Consider the following 25,076-nt stretch of genomic DNA (forward strand, 5'->3'; position numbering starts at 1 on the left):
CTTCTAGAAAATCTTTTCACCTTAGTGTTCCTGCTTTCACTGTATGTAGCTGGTTGGACTGCAGTCTTTATAAACACAGGGACTTTCTCCCATTAGCTGCATCCAGCACAGTGGGGTTCCAAACCTGGCTGTGTGGCTACACCATGGTTATTCTTGCTTGGCTAATTTTTTTTTAATAGATGAGGCTGGTTACATCTTTTATGTGTAGTTGTTCTCTTGGCTTATAGGAACAAGATGTTCATAGAATCATTCAGCTTGGAAGGGACCCTGGGACATCATCTAGTCCCAATTCATGCTCAAAACAGGATCAACACTGATTCAAAGCAAATTGTTTAGCACTTTGTCTAGTTAATCTTTAAAACCTACAAGGTCAGACTTTCCACAACTTTTTTGTATGGCCTGTTCCAATTGTCCTTAATAAGGGCTTAATTATCCTCACAGTGTTTTTTTTCTCCTTCTATTCAATTGGAATTTTCCTGTTTTGATTGTGCAGATCATGGCTCCGTCTTTGCAGTAACTTCCTTGCACATATGCTGTTCAGTCCCCCTGAAGCCACCTCTTCTTCAGGCTGAACAAGTATGGTCGTGCAGCCTTTCCTCACAGGGCATGTACTCCAGCCCCTGACCATCTTGACAGACCTCTGCTAAGCTCACTGAAGTTTATCAATATATTTCTTGTGCTGGGAGCCTGAAATTAGATTCCAGATGCGATCCAAAGAGTGATGAGGGAAGGGGAATAATGACTTTCTGTGATCTATTGGCTATACACTTTTTAGTACAGCCCATAGAGCTTACTTCTGATTCTTGCTTAACATACTGTCCACCAGGACCCCCAGGTCCTTTTCCACAAAGCAACAACCCAGACAGTCAGTCCCCAGCCTGCACCATGGCAGGGAATCAGTCAATACCAGGTAGAGGACATTGCATTTGTCTTTTCATGTTGTTCAAATTCGTGCTCTGGATGAAAGATCTTCAATTTTAATTTAGACTTGGGAATAGCTCAGGAAGTGTACCTGCCCATTATAACTCCTGCAGAAGCTGAAGTGCTTCCTGTCTTTGCTCAGAGAGATGCTCGACTTTTCTAGCATTTGGAAAAAAAACTTTGTAGAAAAACCAAGAGAAAGAAATCGCAAAACTCCAAAACACTTTGTAGCAACTTGTACAACCTAGAAAATGAAGTTCAAATCAAACTAGAAAGAGAAAATCCTCCTGGTTTAGTGAAAATGAAATTAGGGCCAAGATTCAGGAACTTGCAGACACTGTCTGTAGAAGGTAAAAACCAGCAGAACTGCAATTCCCCATAATAGAAAATGCAGGAGATTTGCCAGTACAACATAGGAAATAATTGCTTGAGATTACAATGGAAAAGGAAAAAAAGCAATATTATGCAATATTTTGAAGAAGAGATGGAAGCTAAGGTAACAGCTAGAAAGCCCTACTGAAAAATAGAAGCAGGACTTGAGAAAGCAGCAAACTGAAAAGGTTGTGTTTGATGGAGAACTGCAGAATGCAGCTAGAAATCTTGACTGGTTTTTACAGGAGAAAAAATAATTTTTAAAGATTAAAACAGCAAGAATTCCAAATTTAATGGTAGATCTAAGGGTATAAAGTAACACAAATAAAACTGCTACTCTGCCTATTCATTGACAACATATCAGAAAAAAATGGGAAAAGTAAGACCACTACATCCAGCCTTCTCATCCAGGTTATTCAAAGACATCAAAGAGGAAAACAAGTGAAGAAGAAAATGTTGCACAAAATCACACAGGAAAAATCAAGAGGGCTGTTGATGGCTTCAGATCATAGGAGCCCATTAGAAACTTTGAAAAACAGGACTTGTTAATGCTATCTCAGATAAAAGACGACAAAAGCAGTTTCAGGAATGTGACTGTAACAAGTATAATGGTGAAGAAAGTCTGCAGGACTATAGCAGTGACAACAGTCTTTTGTAAGGGAATGGCTTTCCTAATGAAAGGTCAGTTAGTCAATGGAAAAGCTTTCATTGGCTTCAATGGACATGGGGATTGTGCCCTAAAAAAGCAAATTTATGTGGACTAAAATTCTGACCCCAGTGAAGTACTTAACAAAAATTCTGTTAGGTTCAGCGGGGTCAAGATTTCTACTTAGAGATTTAGGTTATACCTTGATGCCCTTGTGGATTAATAAAACAACATTCATACTCTAACTCTACATATGTCTGTATTTATTCCAACACAGTAGTACATGGTGGTATTCCCACAAGTTATTGAAGCATCCATTTTTTTTCAAACAGAAGTAAAAAGTTTAGGGATATTGTTTCTATTTCATTTCATTTAAGCTGTCAATGATCATGCTTTTTCACAGATCTCCTAGCCAACTGTTTGGTGTTACAATTCTACTTTATTAATCTGTTTGCCATTTTATAATGCTTCATGGTTTCAGAAGTTTGGGAAACTTCTCATTTGTTCATCTTTGCTGTGTTTATTGAACAAATTGCTGGTAGAATCCTGACAGATATCACTTATCACAAATCAAGTCTCTCTCACAGAGATTGTAGTTTAAATGTTCTCTAGTCTGATAGCCTGCACACCATCCAGCATCACAGCTAAGCTGTTGGCTCGTTGACACACAGCAACTGGCTAAGCTGCAACTGCTTCTGCTTGAATCCGAGCCCTCAGAAACTGCATGTCTAGCTCTACCCTGGCTCAGATACAGTCCTTAATCCTAGCTCTGTGTATCAGAGCTCTTCACTGGGATATGTGACATGGAAGAGTTGAAGTTGAATGTTTTACATTTCGTAGTTATGCATCTAGAGCTAACATCTTAAAGATGTGGTCTCATGCCCCCAGGTCTACTTTACCACTTGTAAGAATGGGGAAGGTGATCGGATCATCTCTTTTTACCTACATCTGCATAGAAACATTGCAGGGCTGAATTGCATGTCCAGCACAGGGCAGTTCATGCACTTTCACCAAGGCATGAGTTCCTCCATGGGTAGAACTGGCCTTGTTCCAATGACAAGCAAATATCCCTGATCTTAAAGCTAGCAGGATAATTTTTATGTCAAATCAATATCAGAAATCAAGCAGATTAATAAAATTACTGTTGTATCAGGTCTTAGCACTGTCTGGAGAGCTCAGCAAGGGCAAATGACGCTGCTCTCTGGAGTACAATGCTGTGTATATGTGCTTCGCTTTGGTTGAGACTGTTATCAGACAGGTCTATAACAACCCTTTTTGATTTAAGAAGTACATTTCTTGCTAAGAATGAATGGATGTCATGCTGTAGGAGTATACATCTTCCGTTTAATTGAAAACACTAATGATCTTCATTGAACATCAAGTACTTGATGTTACTGTTCAATGAATACCATTAAGAAAGCAGCAAGGAAGAGTAAAAGTCAAGACCTCTGAAGGCAAACATGAATATACTTTTGGGCAAACATATGACAATGTGTGGCCATTTGAAAATTAATACATTGCTTGTAAGAACACTATCACAAGTATATATTGTTATATAATATGTGCTTTTTCATTCTGGAATCCTAATTGAAGTCTAAATTCAGAAACCTGACACTGGCAAGAAAGATACTTGTTGTCCTCAGCTATTGCTTAGAAAATATCATCCTGTTTCTCTGGGATTTGATTTACAGCTATAAGAAATACAATTCCTCCGGAACAGTGTGCCAGGGCAGTTCATTTCCCATAAAGCAAAGGTCTCTGATGAGTATGTTTGGTAGCGCTCCCTCTGATCTACTTTATCTGGTTTCCAGTGGTTAGAATAATCCAGTCTTTCTGAAAATAAACTATTGCACATTCACCTTTTTCATGGCTCCCCTATTTTTCAAGGGATATTACCCCCTCAGTCTGCTTTTAAATCAGTTATATATTCATGATTTCTTTTATGTATGTTCAGTAGAAAAATTCTATTGCTGTACAAAATATTGCTTAGTGGTTTAGCATACCAGCTGTAGTTGAACTAACCCTTTTAGCTTATGCACATCGGTTATAATTTTTTATTCTCTTAATAACCTCAAACACATGAAAAACAAATAGAATGAGTTGATAATTTCTAACACTAAAATATACTTCACATATTATGCTATCACGCTGTGGAATAACTCTGCAATGTCAAGTAGCACACAATTAGCAAAACTGTAGAGGGAAAAAAAGAAGTGTTTTGATCCTGAGGAATTTTTATCCTAATCAGATTGAAATTTCAATGCTCTTGTAGTGCTTAATATCTTCAATCACCAAAAAAATCAAACTGATTCCAATGTCAGGTTTTGCATTCTGGGCCTGAAATAAAATGCTAAAATATACAAATGAATCTCATGTTTGTACAAGTTTATTATCATCACTAAAAAGCAAGATTGATTCTAAATTAGGCTGATAGAGTGAGTGGGGTTTAGCTAATTCTTAAACCAAGCCCGCCTGACATCGTGATGGCAGTCTAGTGTATTTTGTTTTCAAAGTATTGCAGAAGTGTTGGTCTGATCACCTGCACAATCTTCCCCTCTGTCCATACTATGAGCCAGCAAAGGTTTCTGCATTGGAGACTGGCATCCTTGTATCCTGTTGACTGGAGACAGCGGTGATAGAGCAAGATGAGGGAAAAGGAGATAAGGAACTAGGAGGAATAGAAGCATATAAAGCAAACATATATGTGATTCATACAAGGAAAAAAAGGAGCATGAACTTTGGTTCTAGCCCACGCTTGGTGTTCATTTTCCAGTCCTAATGAATCTTAAGAGATATGCACCTAGCCAAGAGTGTGTATGTTTCGTGTCTTTTAGCCATATTCTGAAATCCTGCAGATGTTGTATTTGTTCCTGCAAATGCAGGTTGGGTTGAGGGGTACTGGCCTGTCTAGCTTAATTTCTTTGTCTGCTCTCTGACCAAAGCCAATTACCTCAGAAGAAGGGGAAAACACTCTGCAATATGCAATTATGTACACCCTGCACCCTTGTTTTCTCTATGGTACGCTAACAACTCATGACTGGTTCATTCCTTGAAACATGAGAATTTATACCAATTCTTACATTTCTGTTTGTGGAGGACGGTGGTTACTGTTGTAATATGTGGTATTCTAATTATCCGTATAAATATTCAGATATTATTTAAAATCCCAATAAATGTCTAATCTACATGATATTTTGTGGCTGGTTTTTTACATGCACATAGTGTGCTATTGGACAAATGTTTTCTGTATGTAAAGTATGTAAGGGAGTTTACCAGAAGCATCAGATGTTTTGTATAGTAAACAAACCAGAAAACTCTGCAAAGCTAAACCTTTAAGCTATTTAAACCATTAGCTGCTGAACCTAATTACGGCGTTTTGCCTTCTGTAGCTTAGCAATATAAAGTTATTTTGCAAGATGCCCCAGATATAGTTTGCATCAGTAACCCTTTAACTTAATTCCTGATGCTATTTCATCTTCACATTAAATCTATTGCAATACTGGTCAGTACATTCCCATTTCAGTTTGTAGGCTCTCCATTGTAAGTCTTCTATAGCTCATAGTCGGCTGAAATTTACACCTAAACTCTTCTCCTATTTTGACATTAAAAATGCATGTGGTACCAGCTGTGTAAGTACAGCTACTGCGTTAAGGGGTTGCAGAGTGAAGGCTGAGCTCTGACTTCTGCTGGGAACCTCTGGTTTCCCAGTTACTCCCTTAATAATTTTCTTCATTTTTTGTAAAGTCTCTTTGTGCTCAAAATTTCCAACCCCAAAGGTGGATTTATACTTTGATATTATTCTTGTGATAGATTGCAGAAGCACATGATAAATTGCAAAGCCATGGGAATAAAAGGTTTTACTGTGCACCTCCAGCAGCTTCACCTTCACTCTGTCCACTAAAGTATTTCTGTGGTGACTTTTGCTACATAATGTAAATGTATGCCATTTTAAAAATGATGGGAAAAAGTACTTCAGCCACATATCTTTTTACCTTCATTGCTGAGGTTTGCTCCAAGATTACTGAGACCAAAAGTGTTCATCATCTTGTAGTCTAAGTCAAAAACTCCACTGAAAATCCAAGGACGGGTTAAGGATTTTTTTTGTAGCTTACTAGGCTGTGAAATACTCCGTCCTAAAATGTCACTAATGTGAGGGTATGAAGAAACTGTTGCAGATCGTTCCAGAGTTTTAGAAACACATTAGTGCTGCTGTTTTTTTCCTCTCCTTTTTATTTTTCAAAGGTCTGGACAGTTAACCTTGTCTCTAAGGGAGATAGTTTTCAAAGCTGAAAGGATATGAAAATAGTATCAGTAAAATGTGTATCATATATCAGATATCTGACGGTGTGGCAATAGGTCTTATTAGCAGTCATTTGAAGGAACCTGCATAAATCACTTGTGGCTTTTCTATCCGTGAGTGATGTGGCCAGTGGTGGATCAATGTTGGTTTTGATGTCTGATAACTTATAAAGCGAGTGAGCTGGTGTCTGTGACTTTGGCTCAGTGGACTTTTGGGAATGTCCTGTCAAACATTTGAAGCTTTTGTACCCAGTGCCCACAGATTGCTAGGTATTGGTTCTGAAATCATAAAATGCTTACTTATTCAGAAGTTCTTTTCTTTTAGATGGATTTTTTTTTTTTTTTTTTGTTAGTGCTAAGCTATCTTTTTATCTTTTTAAGGCTTGTGGAGAAAGGTGAAAAGTTTTATTCTGTTTCCATTTCTTTTCTTTTACAAGTCATCTGGTATAAAGGGATGATATGCTTTAAAAATGTCTAGGGTAGTTTACTGCCAAATGTGAGGTGGTGATGAATTTTTGTGGTGGCAAGAAGGGTGTTTGAACATTCAGTTGTGCCATGCCACCATGACACTGTGCCGTGGGTGCCTTTCCTCTAGAGATTAGGCTGAGAAAACCACTAATTTCCCTCAGTCCAAGTACCCAGAGACAATCTTATCCCAGAAATGGAAGCATGTTTAAAGGGATCCTGTCCCTTGAAACAGACAATCTTTAACCTATGAAATTAAAAAAGAAAATTAATATTGCTGCCAATCTGCTTCTGTGAAACTTCCATCTCTTTTCCTATTTGTAGGAAATATGGTGTGTATAGTCTGCTGATACATTTGGCATGGAAAGGGTTATGTTCTAAAGTCGTTGATCTTACATAGGTTGTCATATGACAGACATTAATATTAATGGAGAGGTGGAGGACAGATTTAAGTTTCTTGAGTGTGCAGGGCCAAATTTCTCCTCTGATGTTGCGTTTTAGTAGCTGAGGGCAAAATTTGGATCTGGGATTTCATTTTCCCCTCCAGTTTGAACAGAGAGGGTTCATTAATGATAATGGAAGTTCTGTCTGAAGTTGGTGTTCAAAGTAGGCTTGAGTTTCTAAACGACCGTTTCAATATTAGCAGAAGGAAGGAAATCAGTTTATGGCAGGATTGAAGTTTTAAAAGTCATGGGGAGGCAGACAAATCATCAGGGAAAAGAAAAGTTAAGAAGGAGAGAAGAAAACCTAGAGGATCCTAGGTAGACAAATCTAGTGTTCATTTATCCTAGGCAGACAAATCTAGTGTTCATTTTTAATACAGTTTATCATTAAATAAACTTAGTTTATTTACATCATTTTTATCTATAGAAACAACAGAAAAGTTTTCTGATACACATGCTGTAAGCTTCCATGGAGCAGTGCATCTAGTGATACATTGAATTATATATTATATTTCTGTCATTACTTTTTATCAATACCTACATAATGTTTTAAAATAAACTTCCTATGTAGCATTATATATTCTTGGTAATAGTTATTGTTACTCATAATTATAAAATTGTAATTTTAAATGATGGACCATCAGCAAATGGTATGTTGTAACCACCATGAAAGAGAGGGAAGAAAAGTGTCTCTGTTGTTGAAGTAGGAGATGATGATTTCTGCTTGAAACTGGGAAATACTTTTGTTTTGTTTTCTGGGTTTTAATAAATTCGTACTGCTGCTGTGAACTGACATCATGTAAACTGATAACATAGGGTTCATTTTAAACAAAACATCTTCCTGGTCCTTATCTGAGGTAATTTGGAATCAAATGAGGGCAGAATCTCTAGCAGAGGCTAGGAATTTTCAGAGGGCTGGAGTACCACTGTCCTGGGATTAGGGTATGTTACAAAATCTGTGAATGTTGTTTCCAATCTATTTTCACTATTTAGAGTTACTTTTCTTCTCTAACTAGACATTTAGCACACAAGATTTTTCTCACTGTATTTGGCAAGCGATGACCTTGAGCTACAAGCTTTGATTCTAATATGAATCCACATTTTTTTAACAGTTTGACTCAGATCACTTTTAAGATTTGCTTTTCTGCGAAGTGAGGCAAGAAGAATATTGCTTAGTTTTTAAAGATTCTTAAGCTTTCCAATTTTTCTAAATGGTTGATTATGGCTTCTTTTTTTTTCCTGCAAGATTGTTGATCCTTATTTTTGCCTGATTTGTCAGGTATTTATGTATGTAACATCCCTACACTGGAAGATTAAACAGTATTCCATAGTGCAGAAGTAAGCAATGAATCAATTGCGACACTTAGCATTTTTAGTGTGACTGTATATGCTTAAAAGAATGATCCCAGGTAAATGAGGAATCTTATCCCAGGTAAATGAAGAAGTTAGGTGGGAGGTTGGGTACCAGCGAGGTACAGTTTTCTTTCATGAATCTGATCTGCTGCTTCCTGCGTGAATTTGGAAAAGATGAATTTATGTTTAGATGCCAGCAATTATTACTGTCTAATATTCATATCACGATAGCAGCCAAGTCTCAGTCAGTGTTATTGACACAATACACTGCATTCTACCCAAACCTAAAAAAGATGTTCTCTGTCAAGCACTCAGGGCTTTCTCCTGTCATAAGGTGTGAGTAAAACGCAGCTTTCTAAAGCCTCATAGAACCAATCTTTTTCTAAACAGTTGTTGTCTTTCTGTTTTTCTTAAGAGAACTCTGCTGAGATGCTGTAAGTCATGCAGGGCTGATAAGCAACTGCCTGCAATGAGGGGAGGTAGAGCAACGTGACCCATGGGGCCTTTTGTGATGGGAAGGTGGCATTCTTCCCTAAGCAACCCACTGTGGAGACCACACTTTTGGCCTGATAGGTAGAGAACACATTTGCACACTGTCCTGGCTTACATCCCCTCCTCCTCACCCCACCCCGTGTAGTAAATCCAAAATCGAAGTGTTTGTAGAAAATTACGTAAGTGGCTCACGTCTGCTCACAGAATGTCTACACGTCTCCTATCATCTAGCTCATAATTCTGTTTAAGTAACAAACATCATTTAGCATTGCTAAATATTGCTCAGGATGATTTTTTCATTGCTAAAATCCAGTTTGTGGACACCTACTATTTAAAACATCTAATTCACTAATTGCAAAATCTATAGAAAAGTCCTTACAACTTCAAAGGCTCACTTGATCCTTGGAGCTGCTATAAATGAAAAGCTGTATCTGTTACAAGCAAATAAGGGACTTTATGCACTCTTTCTGGCTGTGATGCTATTTTTCCTGTGGGTTTTGAAAATGACCTTCCTGTAAGCATCAAGGACTGTAACTTTTCAGATAAAGAAACTTGTTCTTGTTTTAAGTCTATGCCAGGTTCATTCCCCTATAGCCCACGGTTTTCAAAAGCAGAAGAAAAAGTAATCCAGAATTAAAAAAATAAAATCCCTCTGTTTCCAGAACGAAGTTACCCTGTCAGCTTGCCTTGGGCCTAAGGTGGAGAAGTGGAGATTAAAGAGTCAGTATTCCTTTTCATGTTTCGTCTGCCAGTTTTGTGAATGTAGAAAGAGTACTTGTGGCTGCAGCTAAGTATGCGACTATGGTATTAAGTATGGCATTTTCATGCAGTAAATTAAAAATATTCTCATAAGTTTATCACAAGGGGAATTCAGTATCAATACCATCCAGTCATTGGTAAAGGTATTTCAAGGAGAAGGGTGAATAGCACTGCAGATGTAACCTCAATATTTTCACTAATTAGAAAGAGCCTCTTTGTGAAGCTGTGTGAATATGTAAGATGATCTCATCATTTCCTATTTACTCAATACTTACCTGAATACGCAATATAGTGTAGCTTTTAAATGCATATGCACATGAGTAAAATGTCCTTTTGTAAGAGACTTCGCTAAAAGACTGCTTTTGATGCACAGTTTCTTCATCTGCTCTTCAAACTGAATTAAGCTACTTCCTTCTTTTAAAACACAACTCACTATTTAGAAGCTTTGGCTTTGATTTCTCGGAACAGCCTTACAGGAAGAAACTATGTTCTTCTTCTTTTTGTAACCATATTTCTGAAGACAAACTTGTACTGATTTATTTTGATTTTCTAACAGAAATAGGTTCCTGCAAAGAACACTGACTGTTTCTTCTTCTCCCCCCTCCTTCACTCCACTGCTACAAGAATATTGCTGTGTGCAAAGCTACCAAGGAAAACTGAAATCCCTCTGTTGGGAACTGTGTACATAGCAATATATTCATACTTTAAGAAATAAGTGAGTTTGGTTTTTTTTTTAGTTCTTAGCATGACATACTGTGCACTTCTTGCATGCTAACCACTGAATTCAAATTGAGTAACTAGGTAACTTTTCAGCAAATTTTAGTCAAGTTTAGCATCCACCATTTTAGGGAATATATCTGTTCAGCTGACATAAAGGTCACCAGTTTTAAAACATTAACCCTCAGTTATTCCCTTTGATAAAAGAGTTTATATATATATATATGTGTGTATGCATATAAATATATTTGTCATCCTATTCCTAGTATTTAAGATCTGTTTCTTTCTCCTGTTCACAGTTAGACTCATTGTAAAGATTGTTCCTGATGGCTATTAAGCTGAAATCCAGTGTTAGAAAGATTTCTCTGTATTTCCACATAATATGACTTAGTAACAAGGCCTTTTTTTCCCCTCTTTCTTTTAAACGTGTAACTCGCATGAACGTTTTGGAGACTTATGCATTGATCAGCAGAAGAAACTAAGCGTGTAAGAGAAGTCACTTGCCCTGCTATTCTTGGAAATGGACTGGTACACCCAGTCCTGCATAATCCCATGTAACTGGAGTCACATGAGCCATCCCACCAATGTGGTCACAAGCCTCACCTTCCCCCATACTGCATTGGCTGCCGGACTGCATAGTCCATTGTACAATACAAACAGAAATTTAAAACTCTTTGCATTTCTCAAGGTACAAAAATAGAACTGAACCCTGATTCTCGGTAAGGTGTTTGCCTTAATTGCAGTCTGAATAAGTTCAGGATGTGGTCCACATGGCCTTACTTCTTCAGATGTTATGCTAAGATGAAATGAGTGGTCTGTTGCTAGTAACAAAACATAACTTCACAGACAGAGCTTAGGGTAGACTTAATCTTTGCTTTCATTTCTTCTCAAAATCAGTAACTTCATTAATGGACTCCCTGTCCCTGCAAACTGAAGATCCTCAGAATGAAACTGGTCTTTACTCAGTAACACTAAGTTGTCGATAAACCAGGTAGATTTCCCTACCTGGTGTGTCCTTCTAGTTGCTTGTTTCCTCAAAATTATCATCTAATTTCCAACTTTTGGCTTGGCAATGCCAACATTTAAAAAATACTGTAAATTACAGAACTTTTCAATTTTTTTTATTCTTTCATCACACTAAAAAGTTTTTTCCCAAGCTATAGTATGAGCTCTCAGAACTGGCTTGGGGGTGCCTAGTGTACTCTCAAAGGAGGTAAGAACCAGATTTAGCAGCACGGCACAGCTGGTCTGCTGGAGAGTCTTTTTACAGAGAGAATTTTTATATTGAATCATGGGACTTCCTTCAGAGCGTGATCCACAAATCTCTTGTATGAAACATGCTTTAGACAGATGCAGGAAGGAAAATCCTGTGTATGTGGTAATATATCTGAGCTGGCCAAATAGAGAGTGGGAATTTGCAGGTAGGTGAACTTCATGGAAAGCACATTTTCAAGACAGTATTTCAAAAGTTCTTTAGATGTATAGTAATTTGGGAGCCTGAACTCTGGCTGTAGATATTTTGTATGCAACTCTGATGCTCTGAATTCCCTTTCCTGAAACAGCAAGCACCTTTTCCTTCAAAAATAATTCACGAAGTTTTAATTTCCCCCTTTTTTCCATAGTTCTGAAATGAATGCTCTGTTCAGCTCATGACATAGACTTTTCCAGTGGTGCAACAACCAATATAAAAGGTACTGAAGGAGGAAGGGCTTGTCTAGGATGAAATGGCCTGAAAGAGCTGAGGATCTGGGTGCTCATAACTATCACTGTACAGAATTGCAGTGTGCCCTTTAGTCACTGGCTAGTGACTCACCGGCTACCTTGACTTTCAAATGTGCATGTGGGCAGCTGTGAGGATTCATCCTGTGGTATTTGTATGGCATGGTGAACTCCTCAGATAAAAAGCTGTTATAAAGATGACAGCATAATTAGTAGCTACAAGTGCAGATAGATTTTACTAGTTTCTGCACGCACCTGCGGGTGTTCAGGTTTCCAGAGTGGAGCCAACATCGCTCCAGACTTCCAGGCATATCAGTTTTACTGTCAGCTGTAAGCAGAGTATTTTGAATGTCCTATTTTACTGAAATGGAAAAGTCTACTGTAATCAAAACTTACAGCAGTACTTTTCTTCCGTTATTCTTCATAACTGATAAAGTTGGGCTAATTTATGTGAGATTGTTTTCTAAAGCAGCATACAACATTGGTCTGACAAAAATGCTGGGTAGTCAGTTGTTCATATTTTATCTTCATTCTGCTGTATAATGAGGTTTTGAAGCCGATGAATTATCATAGTCGAATATTGAGAGCTTGGAATACGGAAGTGAAAATTTAGGGAAACTTATGGATCTCTGCTAGAAACAAACCTAGTGAACTAGAGATTGCTGAAAAACAGCAGGGCCCAGATCACAAATACTTGTTCATATTACAGCTGAACCTAACTTACACTTTACATTCACTTTACATCGCACTTTCTTATATGCATTTTTTTATTCAGTAGCTGAAAAATTGGAGTGGGGATTAGGGGATCCCTCCATGGTAAGAAAGAGTCTGTGTTCATGTGGCTGCCTTTGTAAATATCTTTTTCTGTAGATATCTGTTGTACACTGATGTAGATACAGATACATTCATATGTATAATTAGGGGTATAGACATTTGGTTAACTTGAAAGCTCCAAAGTGTCATTTGTCACATTTATGGTAGGAACTTTAACTGCCTTAAATACTTATTCTTTTCCAAAGTGACTTTTTTCTTTTTCCTCTACAAAAAAAATCAAAATGTACTTCATGAAACTATTGTATATGAAGCACTTATTAGCCATAATTAAATGGACAATATGAATTTACTACGTCTTTAGGACTCTGGCTTGTTCTGGTTTAGAGCAAGATGATTAATGCAAATACATATTACTTGAGATAACCATTTAGCAGCTAATTTAGCCAAATTTATTACAGCAGTTAGAGGTTTTTCATTTTAGCAGACGGAGACAAGGACATGACAAAAGCAGGAGATGTATATGAATGCACAGTGCCCTCTAGTGCACAAAGATTTATGGGATTAGTGGGAAGTGCAGAGGCGAGTCAGCGCGCCGGTAACAAAGGTACCCCGATTTTGTATAGTTTAGGTTTTCTTTAAAACCATGCTGCTCCCTTCCACTGAAGGACTTGCATTTCATCCCCTTTTCCTGACACGGAAGCATCAGATGCAAGCCAAGTCCACTTCAACTTGGCAATATTTTGGTAGAAGTATTACTTTAAACATCTGTATTTTTAAGCCTTCTTGCTGTGAGCATTTAATAACACTGTTTCGCGTTACTGATTGCTTTTACTTGTTTCTCTGTTTCCTAGCATAGTTCAAACATTGGAGAGAGCTGTCACTCTTTGGCTCTAACCAAGCCATTCGGTGCCTCCCTTAGGCCTCTTTCTCAGTCTGTTGGTAGATTTACTTTGCTCTGGTAGAAAGTAAATTCTCCCAAGACTTTCCTCCCACTGGCCAGTGGAGATTTGGTTCATCTGAGAGCTGTAAATTCTGTTTGACAAGATCAAAGATACAGATGTATAAGTTCAGTGGTTGATATCGCCTGCGATAAGGAGAAATGATCAAAGCAGCAGGGGTAGAGTATCTTCCCAAACCTTTCAAATATCCAGAATCTCAAAGAGGTCTACCTAGAAGCTATGAATAAATCACATAAAAATTTGCCTCTTTTTTTTTCTTTTCTTTTTTTTACAGTTTGACAGTGAGTGCATTGAAAATGTCCACACATCAATAAGTATTCTGTGAACCAAAGAGATTTGTAGTACTTTTTACTTTTCTTCTTTCACTAGAGTTTCCAAAAACAGATTAAAATTATACTTTAAAAACTTGTAAAACATATAGTTGGTTATGCTGAACTTTGGATCCTGTTTGTCATCTCACTGGCATGCTGCATTAAATCTAAAGGAAGCCAAGTATCTTCTGCTTATACTTGTGGCATGTTGTACAATGAAGATCATTTTACCACAGTTCTAACATGCACAGTTGCTTCTGTTTTGTTTGTGTTTTTTTGCCAGTGCTGAATAAGGGTCAATGTGTAACAAAGTATTACCGCTGGATGCAGAAGAACGGAGGTTATATCTGGATACAGTCCAGTGCGACCATAGCCGTCAATGCCAAGAACGCAAGTGAGAAGAATATCATCTGGGTCAATTACCTTCTTAGGTAGGTCTTCCAGTCACTTCTCTCACTTCAACTGCTGTCTCTGTTCCTGTCTGTTGGTGAGAGTTTTAGGGAAAAAACCAATTGCCTACTGGAGAAAGTTAAGGAGAATAACTTTTCATGTGATCCACTTCAAAAACAGTGCCGTTTGGTTATATTTATTGAGACATCTGTCATGTCTCAGTACACTGGAATATTCTTGAATTATTACACTGCCTTAGTCTTCAGATAAACCCTCCACCATTTTATTGCATGCCTCCACTGCCCTGAAATATATTCAACCTGAGCTCAAATATAAAAATGATCCACACCAACTTTCAGTAGCTGTGTTATAAAAGCTGGTGTGCAGTGTTGGGCACTGGTTTATTTGGTTATTGAAAATGCATGGAAGCAAACTTCTGGAATGCTACAAAACGGTTTCTCTGAAAGGAGTCTGCCAGTTCACTCCAGAGAGAGGAATTTTCTTAGGAGAAAAGCCTTGAACTAATACATTGCTCCTGTAACCATCAGACAGTGTTCACACTGAAAAATGCAAAATAAGGGTTTCTGTTTTGTGAAAATGTTCAATAAGATTGAGGGATTTTCTGTTTCTTTCCAGAGCAGAACAAACAAATAAAATTTGAAACCTTGAGATTGTCGTGAAGTGCAATTGTCATTTTCTGGCCTGTTCTCCTTTTAAGTTGCTTGTCATGGTTTGTTACATTCCCTTTGATGCCATGGGAGTTCAAAGTGATGTCTAGGGGTTAGATTGTGACTTACTATGCCAAGTCCGGCAACCCCTGAAGAGACTGTGCCTGCCTAAACTTGCATGTTGAAATACTTTTGAATCCCCTCTTGGGGAAGAGGAGGAAGCAACTCCTGGCAGGAGAGCGTTAAGGGGTACTGTGGGGAAACCTTCCACAGCAGTGGAGTGTTCATTGTGGCTTGCATGTTTCAGTCCTGCTATGATTGAGCATGCACATTTCCATATATATCATTATCCTGCTACTCTGAATTTATGCATATCCTGATACATTTGGTCTCATTTTACAAGAGTGAGGCAGAATGCAGCATTTCAAGAGGTCAGCTTAAGCCTGCCAATTCTGAACTGGAAGTATAGTTGCACTGCTCCAGTCCTAACAGGACTTCAGAATGCCCAGAAATATGCTCATATTCTAGCTGGAAAAGTGGTCCATAAGAATTATGAACAGTTGCCTCTGTCCCCTTTGCTACTTTCCAAACAATAGGTGAACATAATCCACAGAAGTCCCACAAAATTATTTTCTCTACCAACAGAATATGAATATACCTAACAAAGCAGTGTGGTCTTCCACTAGTCTTCTCCCAGAACTTGATTTTTTCTACTGCATTCCCTTCACTGGTCTGTTAGAGAAAGATTAACTTCTCCACTGAATTTGTATTTTTAATATAGATTTCTCCTAGTGCTGTAATCCATGAAAGATCCAAATGTCCAAATAATGTTTTAATGACAGATACAGGCATAATTAGGTCTACTCTTAGCAGGAGTACTGGTCTGTATACGTTTCCATGCATTAGAAAGTATGATTCAGCTGTCTGTAAAAGGATAGACTAATTACAGTGACAGGGAGGATTAATGCTGTTCTTGTTCTAGCAACTTGTTATTCACAGTGTGAAAGCCCTCAAACATCTTCTGCTTGGAGTGGGCAAACTTGAGGACTGCCCTGGGATGCAACAGAATCAAGTCACTTTGTTAGGACAAACCCATAAAGATGATAATCATAAGAATGGCATTTCAAAGTGAACTGTGTGAACTCTGAATTTTCACAGTGCACCGTAATAGGCTGAATATGGGCACACTGTCATTGTGATAGTGTGTCAGTCACCCTCAGTGCTGCCTCATATTCTTCTATGCAGGCCTGCGGATTTTCTGCTCTATCACTGGGCTGGAATTTGAACTGCATAGAAATGCTCACCTATTCTAAATGATTAAAGACTTTGTTTATTTTCAACATTCCTATGCCACTTCTGTCTAGCTATGTCTGTTCCCCTGCCTTTGCACAGATTTGGGAAAGGAACACATTTTGAAAGATACAAACCAAGAAAAAGCATAGAGTTGGAGATTTTTTTCAGTTTCTCTGGTAGCGTAGCTTTTTTACATTGCAGTCATGTTCATTGCTAACAAGTCACAGGTGAGCACCACATGAGCAGATGAAGATATGATTATAATGGGTGTGTTGACAGTTCTTTATCCCTAACATATGCATCTTAACATGCACATGTGCATCTGTCATAGAGTGGTTGCTTTTGGTTTCTTGGTGATGTGGATACATGTGTGCAGTGTTTAAAAAATATATAACTTTTTTTATCTGTTTTTTGGCAAATACTTTCGAGCAGTGGTCATTTTCTCTAGCCCTAACTGAGCACCTTCTTATTAACTTTACCTATGGCCTGCTTGATTAAAGGGTGGAAAACAGGAACATTGAGAAAAACAGGTATTGAAAGGGCTCTGGAAAAGCTGATAGAGAACATTGTTACAGAGATAACTCTAATAGACCTTGCCAGTGGGAGAGAAACAGATTGGAAAAGTTAAAAAACCCTTTCTGTCCTTCCAGGGACAGTAATGGGATCAAAATCGAGACATTTTGTTATTGGATGATTGTACAGTGTATCTTTACTGTTAGATATCACACAGTCCATGGTGTCCCACTTCAGTAAGAATGCTTTGATAGCTCTAAAACTTTACTAGAATCAAATGAGTTTTAGTACCTGGTCAATATAAGTATTTGACAGCAGTATTAAAAGAAACCTTCATAAAATCCCTGCTGTGAAGCTCTGAGGAGCTGAAAAAGTATGTTTCTGTGTTTGCTCTGCTATTCTTCCTATTTATGTTCTTTGTTCCTGAACTTTAATATGAAAAGGGGGAAAAACCGTGAAACGGCAAATCATCCAATTGTGTTTATATTTGCTGTCTCCTCTTCAGTAACCCAGAGTACAAGGACACTCCAATGGATATTGCACAACTTCCTCATCTGCCAGAAAAAACCTCAGAATCCTCGGAGACCTCTGACTCTGAATCAGACTCAAAGGACAACTCAGGTAACACACATGGTGTGCCTTTACACCCACAAAAGCTTCATATCATGAAAGCCAAGTGGCTGGCTTTCCAGTTGCTTTTACTTCTCGAGGACTGTTCCGTTATAACAAAAAAAAAAAAAATCCTGTAAAATTAAATTGAAAACCACTAGCTAGATCTTTTAATGACCTCAGCATTTCCACACTATCTCCATTTCCTCGGTATTTCTCTTCACTCTGTGCATGTGTCCTTGCCCACTTTGCACTGAACTAAATATTTGGTTTCCCAGCTAAGCTTCATGAACAGGTATTGTGCCTTGTGCAGAGGACCTGGCTTTGTAACTGTTGAATGTGATTCTAGTTCTTATCTTTCCAGAGTAGGCATACATTCTGAAGATGTCTCTACTGTCAATCTTTATGACCTTTTTCCTGTATAAATACATTTTTGAAGAGTCTCGCTAGGGGGCAGTGAAGATTGCAACATTTGAGAGTTTTCTTGGGTTAAAAGAATAATATTTTATTAGAAGGTATGGGTTCAAGCACTTGTTTCTACGCTCTTTAAGTCTGGGACTCCCGCTGTTTTTTAAAAGCTAAATGTACTTGTCAAACTCAATGTGTAAATTAGTCCTACAGATGGTCCAGTGCACAGATGGTTTACACATTCTCCATTAGTTTTAAAAGTGGTTACCTAGGCACAGGTACAGATCATCTGGCTTTGAAGGCAGCATGGTTTCCTGTGACCCAAGAACTAACAACGTTACTCTGCTGTAGTATGTGAGATATATACATATATATATATATATATATATATAAAAATAAATGAGTTTTTCTCTCATGTCTGTGATGACAACAAAAAAAACATCTGGAGGAAGTGGATCACGGTGACATAAACCAAGCAAGATCAAGAAGAGGATCAGGCCTTAATGTTATATTATATGAAATGGCTGTTCTCTTTGATCCTTTGCCTTTATTTTTTCTCCTTTGACAGCTTGGTTTGATGGTTTAAGACAACATTAGACACACATATAGGCTTGTTGCCTACCATCACTGGGAATCTCTTCACCCATTCCCAGTGCTCTCTTTATGCTGTCTTGTTCCTGAATAGCCAAACAACATACATGTGGAGAACAGTTTGCATTTCCCATGTGCACTGTAAGTTTCTCCAGGTGAGAAGTGCATGTACACTCATGACTCCTAAGGCTGATGCAGAGCAAGAGAGCATTCTTCAAAGGTGGACAGGAGTGCATACCTCAGAAGGAGATGTCTGAGAGTCTGGGAAGACAGCAGAGGCAAGGGGTTGTTTCTTACAAAAGAATTAAGTAGAAGTGCCAAAGGACCTATAATTGGAACAGCATCTTGAATGAAACCAGCAAGTTCAGTTCAAGCTCTGATAAAATCACAGGTAAATTTTGTGCAGCTTTAGACTACCTCACCACAAGCCCACTCTTAACCAGCTAGAAACCATGGCCTTAAAAGGAAACATCTTTGAAAACAGAAAAAAAAAATTGTAGGAGCAATTCAGCCCTAGGTTGAACAAAAAGGTGGATGAGATTTAGGGGTTTGTGGCGGTTACTTTGCTTCTGTGGGTTTTATTTTTCAAAAGGGAGGGTCTCTCTGCTGCTGGTGACTCAAGGAAAAGTCCCACTAGCTGACCTGTGAAGTGCATTGCCCTGAATCCTCAGGCAGCTTCCCTTTCAGGCCCACCTTCTCCAGCACTTCTGGGAAAGTGTTTGGTATTGACATGTCTCCAGGAGTGACCAGTCTTTAGAGGAAAACTGGCCCTTCCCCTCTCCCTTTAAAATGAGTATATTGAAAAGGGTAGTACTTGGCTCTAATGAGTGAAGAAACATCTTTTATTTCCCAACAAAAGATTTCTGGCTGGTCTTTAAAAACAGGGTCTCCTGAAGCCTTTCATGACTCTTTCAAACATAGTATGATAATGGAGAGTATTCATTCTCAAAGCTGCTTTGGCTGTCTCAGTCCAGTGGGCTAGAGTGTTTATCTCATCTGTATTAGATAAAAAATCTAAAACACAACTAAATGAATTCAGGCAAGAAGAGTGACAGCTTCTCAGTGCTGTAGCTGAGCTATTTTCAATGGCCCTTAGGTGATTTGGATCAATCAAAAGTTTAATTCACTGCCTGAATTTTTTTCTGTTTTGTTTTTTTTTATTTGTTGCCCTTCAGGGGACTATGAGAAGACAGTCCAGCAACGCAACAAAATTGTTATAACCAGTTTATTCATTCAGATTTATATATGTATGAATTGCTGCTTCTCGCACATGGAAGGAAATCAGCAGCAATGCCACTGAAGTCAGAGACACTGTGCCGCTTTGAAAGTGGCAATGGTGAGAGGAAAATGAGATGAGAGGACTAGAATCTTCGTTAGTAAATAGTGCTACACCTGGATGCCTGCCCACTGCAGGAGAACACAGATGTGAAAGAACAATCACCAGAACACAAGGGTCATAATGGGATTGTTCACTGACTCCTCTTTGGATGACACAGCTACAATGCTGTTGTGCTCACAGTTGTCAAAATGATTCCTGTCCAGCGAGCAGACGGAAAGGCCCCCCTCAATCAAGGTGCAGGCCATAGAGCGTAGGCTTTTAGTGCATTACCAATCCTGAGTCAGAGAGATTAGAGGTGAATTAAACTCTCCCAACACAGCATTGCAAAAAATTGTGGCTCTGCAGAAGAGAATGCGTTTTGCCAAAAAAAGTTTACAGCAATCAAATCTCATTGGTAGGTAGAAATCTGGACTTGGGCTATAATATTATGTTCCTGTTGCTAATGCTTTTTTTTGCTTTCCTTTTGCTCCAGAGGACAATGAGAACTCAAAGTCAGATGAGAAAGGAAACCAGTCAGAAAACAGTGAAGACCCTGAATCCGACAGGAAAAAGTCAGGAAATCAGTCGGATAATGAAATGAACTGTAATGATGATGGGAACAGCTCCAGCAACCAGGACAGCAGGGACAGTGATGACAGCTTTGAAAACTCAGACTTCGAGAATCAAAAGGCCCCTGAGGACAGTTTTGGCACTCTCGGCTCTATGCAGATCAAGGTGGAGCGCTATGTTGAGAGTGAGTCTGACTTGCGGTTGCAGAACTGTGAATCACTGACCTCGGACAGTGCCAAGGACTCAGACAGTGCAGGGGAAGTAAATGCCCAGTCTTCCAGCAAACATCAAAAGAGAAAGAAGAGGAGAAAAAAGCAAAAGGGAGGCAGCATGACCCGGAGAAGGCTGTCAAGCACCTCAAGTCCAAACGGACTTGACTCAGCTTTGGTGGACCAGCCCCAGCTGCTCTCGTCGCCAAACAGTGCCTCAGTGCTCAAAATTAAAACAGAAATCTCAGAACCTATCAATTTTGATAATGATAGCAGTATTTGGAATTACCCACCCAACAGGGAAATCTCAAGGAATGAATCACCCTACAGTATGACCAAGCCCCCCAGCTCCGAGCACTTCCCTTCCCCCCAAGCCAGCAGTAGTTTACATGTCTCCATTCCAGACTCCGTTCTCACTCCGCCAGGGACTGAAAATACTGCCAGCCGTAAAACTCAGTTCAGCACCTCATCCAGCTCGGCCTTGGCTCCTGTGTCCTCTGACCCTTTGTCACCCCCACTTTCGGCATCTCCCCGGGACAAACACCCAGGAGGTCCCACAACTTCCAACTCTTTGTTGTACACTGGGGACCTGGAAGCCCTTCAGAGGTTACAAGCAGGCAATGTGGTGCTTCCTTTGGTTCACAGGGTAACGGGAACCCTTGCTGCGACCAGCACTGCTGCTCAGAGGGTCTACACCACTGGCACTATTCGGTATGCTCCAGCTGAAGTTACTTTAGCCATGCAGGGCAACCTCCTCCCCAATACTCACGCTGTTAACTTTGTTGATGTTAACAGCCCCAGCTTTGGGCTGGATCCTAAAACACCGATGGAAATGCTCTACCACCACGTTCACCGACTCAATATGTCGGGACCGTTCGGAAGTGCTGTGAGCGGGGCCAGTCTGACCCAAATGCCTGCAGGGAATGTGTTCACAACTGCCGAAGGACTGTTTTCCACTCTTCCATTTCCTGTCTACAGCAATGGCATTCACGCTACACAGACTCTGGAACGGAAAGAGGATTGAATTATGACCACATACTGTGTTCAGTGTTATACTCTGAGGCATAGACTATGTTTTAATTTAGACCTTTAATTCTAGCACTTTGAATTTGAGCAGGTCAGCTTATTCTCTCAATATGATGGTCCCCATTTCATTCCCTTTCTCTTTAACTTGACTTATTCTTTAATGTAAAGATTTTTTTTTATTTTTGCCTTCAGAGAGTCGAAGTACCAGTTGCCTGCCATTTTGTCTTCTTCTAAGATGTGTGTTTTTTCCTTTGCATCTTTATTAAGATGCCTTTAATATGTGTATGCCTCTGCCATAGAATACTCAGTGTTGTGGTAAAGAGATTTTAAAGTGACAACCATTGGTTTTACTTCAAAATGATCTTGATATGATCAAGATTAAAAGAGACAAGCATAAACAATGTGCCCTGTTTGACTAAGTCAAATGAAAAGGGGTTTTTGTTCCTAATTCCTTTAAAAATAGGGGATAGTATTTTAGAATTTTATGCAGAGTTTAATTCTCTTTTTATGGTTAAAATTTTCTTACTTGCACATAAAATAATTTGGGTTCTTAAAAAGTTAATTTCTGGCCTGTGACTAGAATGTTAAAAAGTTGGACTAAATGTTAATTACTGAAACTTTAACTTAATTTCTAAAACCATGGTGCTATCATTTATTAATCTGTAATGTCTTCATACAATATGCAGCTTGTGGGCTGGGTTTTTTGGAAAGAATGTGTTCCGCACAGGTTTATAGTCGGGTGCTGCAGTCTCCTTGGTTAGTTAAGACAAAAGCCCTCATTAACATTTGCTGCAGGACTTAAAATTTTTTACCTCCAAACTAACAAGCATAGCCTCACATCAAATTTAAATGGGTCAGGAAGCCTTTTTCAAAAAGTGCTTAAAAACAAAAAACTCAATTTAATTGACGCGAGGAGCAGTTTCTTAGGTGCATATTGTTTTGCTTTATTTTTTTTCTCAGTGTAACTGAGGCTAATTTTACAACGTCAAATAACACTTCGGAGTAAAAAATCAAAAACAGAAGAACTATTTAACATGTTTTGTTTTTCATTTAATATTATAGAGGGAAGGTTGTAAATTTCTTTTTGTTCTTTGATTTGGGTATTTTTTGTTGTTTTTTCCTTATTTCTAGTGTTGAAACCATTATGTTTTAAAACTAAAGAATGGGTTAATAAGCTTGAAATAGATAACTACAACTGAAAACTGCACATTAAGTAAAAGAAAGGAAATCTCCTATTTTGTCTTTGTTGCCAGAAATCACAGTGTAGTGTCAAACACTCCAAATGACTGTCAAATATAAATTCTTCTTCCACTCCATCTTTGGCAGCTGTTTGTTAAGGCATCTAATAACAGATGTGAGAACTGTAATGTGTACAATGTGTAAGTGTCCTTGGCTGTCAGTCCCATTGCAGTTTCAATGTGTGTTACTATATGCAGTATATACTAAGCTAATGTAGTTGTTTTGTCCTTTGTCTTCTCTGTGCTTTATCTCTAGTCCGGAGTGGTTAAGTCCCATTCCTGCAGTCCTAGTGAACCAGTGATTCTTGGGGGTTAGTGGTTTTTGTGTGGTGGCCTTCCTCTGTAATGTCACCTTATGCTGCTTCCACTGTCTGTATACCTTTTAATTTCTGCTGTTGCTTTGCTGTTGTGTATTCTCAGACCTCTCTCTCCTCCCCTCTCAACGCCTCTCCCCTCTCTCTTTCTCTCGCTCTCTCATTCTCTCTTCTTCACTCTCAGAGATAAAAGACTCTTAACTAGCTCAAGGTTGATGGAGCCATTTTTCCCACAGAGGAGTTCTGGGTGTTACTTACTCTTCCAGTGCACCCCACAATGCACTGCAGAGTAATGCTCAGATATATTAAGCAAATTGACGCCATGTAGCCTCAGTTGTTAACATTCCCAGAGTCCCTTGTGCTCGAACTGTAAGCGGAGGGTGCATTTCTTTGGTTTTCTCCCAGGTAGGCTGGCAGAGTAATACGTATAGCAATTACCAGTGAGATAGGAAGTGCTTTCAAAGGTAAACCAGCGTTGTTTGAAAAGGAAACTGAGCTTAGAATTGTCATGTATATTTGCTTGTGTGCAATGCTAATGTATTAACTCAGCTGTCCTTTGAATTTTTGATCACTCACTGCGGTCGAGTCAATTCCTGCAGAAGCTGTGAATTTGAGAAGTCCAAGCCACAGCGGAGCAATAGTGAGCAAGGAATTGGACACCACAAATTTAATTAATGAGCTTTTAAAGGTTCTATTGGAAGGATTTAAAAAAGGCAAGAAAGCTGATTGGGAAACTCAAAGTTTAATTTTGGAAGCTCTGCTCTAGCTATGGAACAATCAAAGGAGTGCACCTATCAGCTACAAAGAACAGCTAGACAGCTGTTGTTGTTTTGGGTTTTTTTTTATAAATGTTTCTGTGTTGTGTCAAAATGATTTCTGGTGATTTAAACTAACAGATAATCACAGCTGCTGTCTAAATCCATAGTGTTTAAAATTACAAAATGAAAAAAAAACTTCATTACCTGTGAAGACTGTGTCTGTGTTTTTAACTATTTCTTGTACAAATATATGAAATCTTTTATGAGGAGACTGGTGCCAAGTAGCTGAATAATGGGGAAAGGGATTCTGTTCGTATAAATCTTAGCAGTGTTACCAACTCTACAACATAAAAAAAAAATTAAAATGTTAAAAAGTGACAGCTATGGTACATTTATTTTGTGTTAAGCTAACCGAATCTAACTTCTTGAGTGCCTGGCTTATTTGAAACATTTTTTTCATTGATCATTGATAATGCTGCAAATCAGAAATGTACATACTTCATTTACAACAGGGTTCTTTTTATACTTTTGTAGATTCTCATACATGTCATACATGGTTGTCTTTATGTAACTTAATTTTTTTTCATCCCGCAGGTGCCATTTTCATAATAAACTTCTCTTGGATTTGTTACTATCTGGCATCATTTCTTTTACATATAACCATCCTGACTAATGACTGCTGGTAGTATTTGTTTGAGCAGGTATTATTTCAATTGTTTTGTTTAAAAAAAAAAACCAACAAAAAAATAACCAAAGATCAAAGAGGATAAAGCTAGATTTTATTAACGCTTACAAAATGAAGACAAGAAGCTGTCAAGATGTAGGTTAAGAATGCTAATCCAAATACTACAACAAACTTGCCACCATCCTAAATTCTCAGCTACCCCAACTCATTGTCATATTGAGCATTTTTATGCACATTATCAAAGCTGAATAATGGA

At 38.5% G+C, this 25,076-nt stretch overlaps 1 protein-coding gene across 7 annotated transcripts in view; it reads left to right on the forward strand.

Moving 5' to 3' along the window:
* Nucleotides 1-24,767, forward strand: part of NPAS3 (neuronal PAS domain protein 3) — a 636,093-nt gene extending 611,326 nt beyond the window's left edge. For all 7 annotated transcript variants that reach the window (XM_075425465.1, XM_075425467.1, XM_075425466.1 and 4 more), the window contains 3 exons: nucleotides 14,514-14,661; nucleotides 17,600-17,715; nucleotides 20,514-24,767. In XM_075425465.1, the coding sequence (XP_075281580.1) occupies nucleotides 14,514-14,661; nucleotides 17,600-17,715; nucleotides 20,514-21,823 (1,574 nt within the window). In that variant the 3' untranslated portion in view covers nucleotides 21,824-24,767. The remainder of the gene's footprint in view (nucleotides 1-14,513; nucleotides 14,662-17,599; nucleotides 17,716-20,513) is intronic.
* Nucleotides 24,768-25,076: the final 309 nt, after the last annotated feature.

Source organism: Opisthocomus hoazin, chromosome 7 (genome assembly GCF_030867145.1).
Source record: "Opisthocomus hoazin isolate bOpiHoa1 chromosome 7, bOpiHoa1.hap1, whole genome shotgun sequence".
Taxonomy (NCBI): domain Eukaryota; kingdom Metazoa; phylum Chordata; class Aves; order Opisthocomiformes; family Opisthocomidae; genus Opisthocomus; species Opisthocomus hoazin.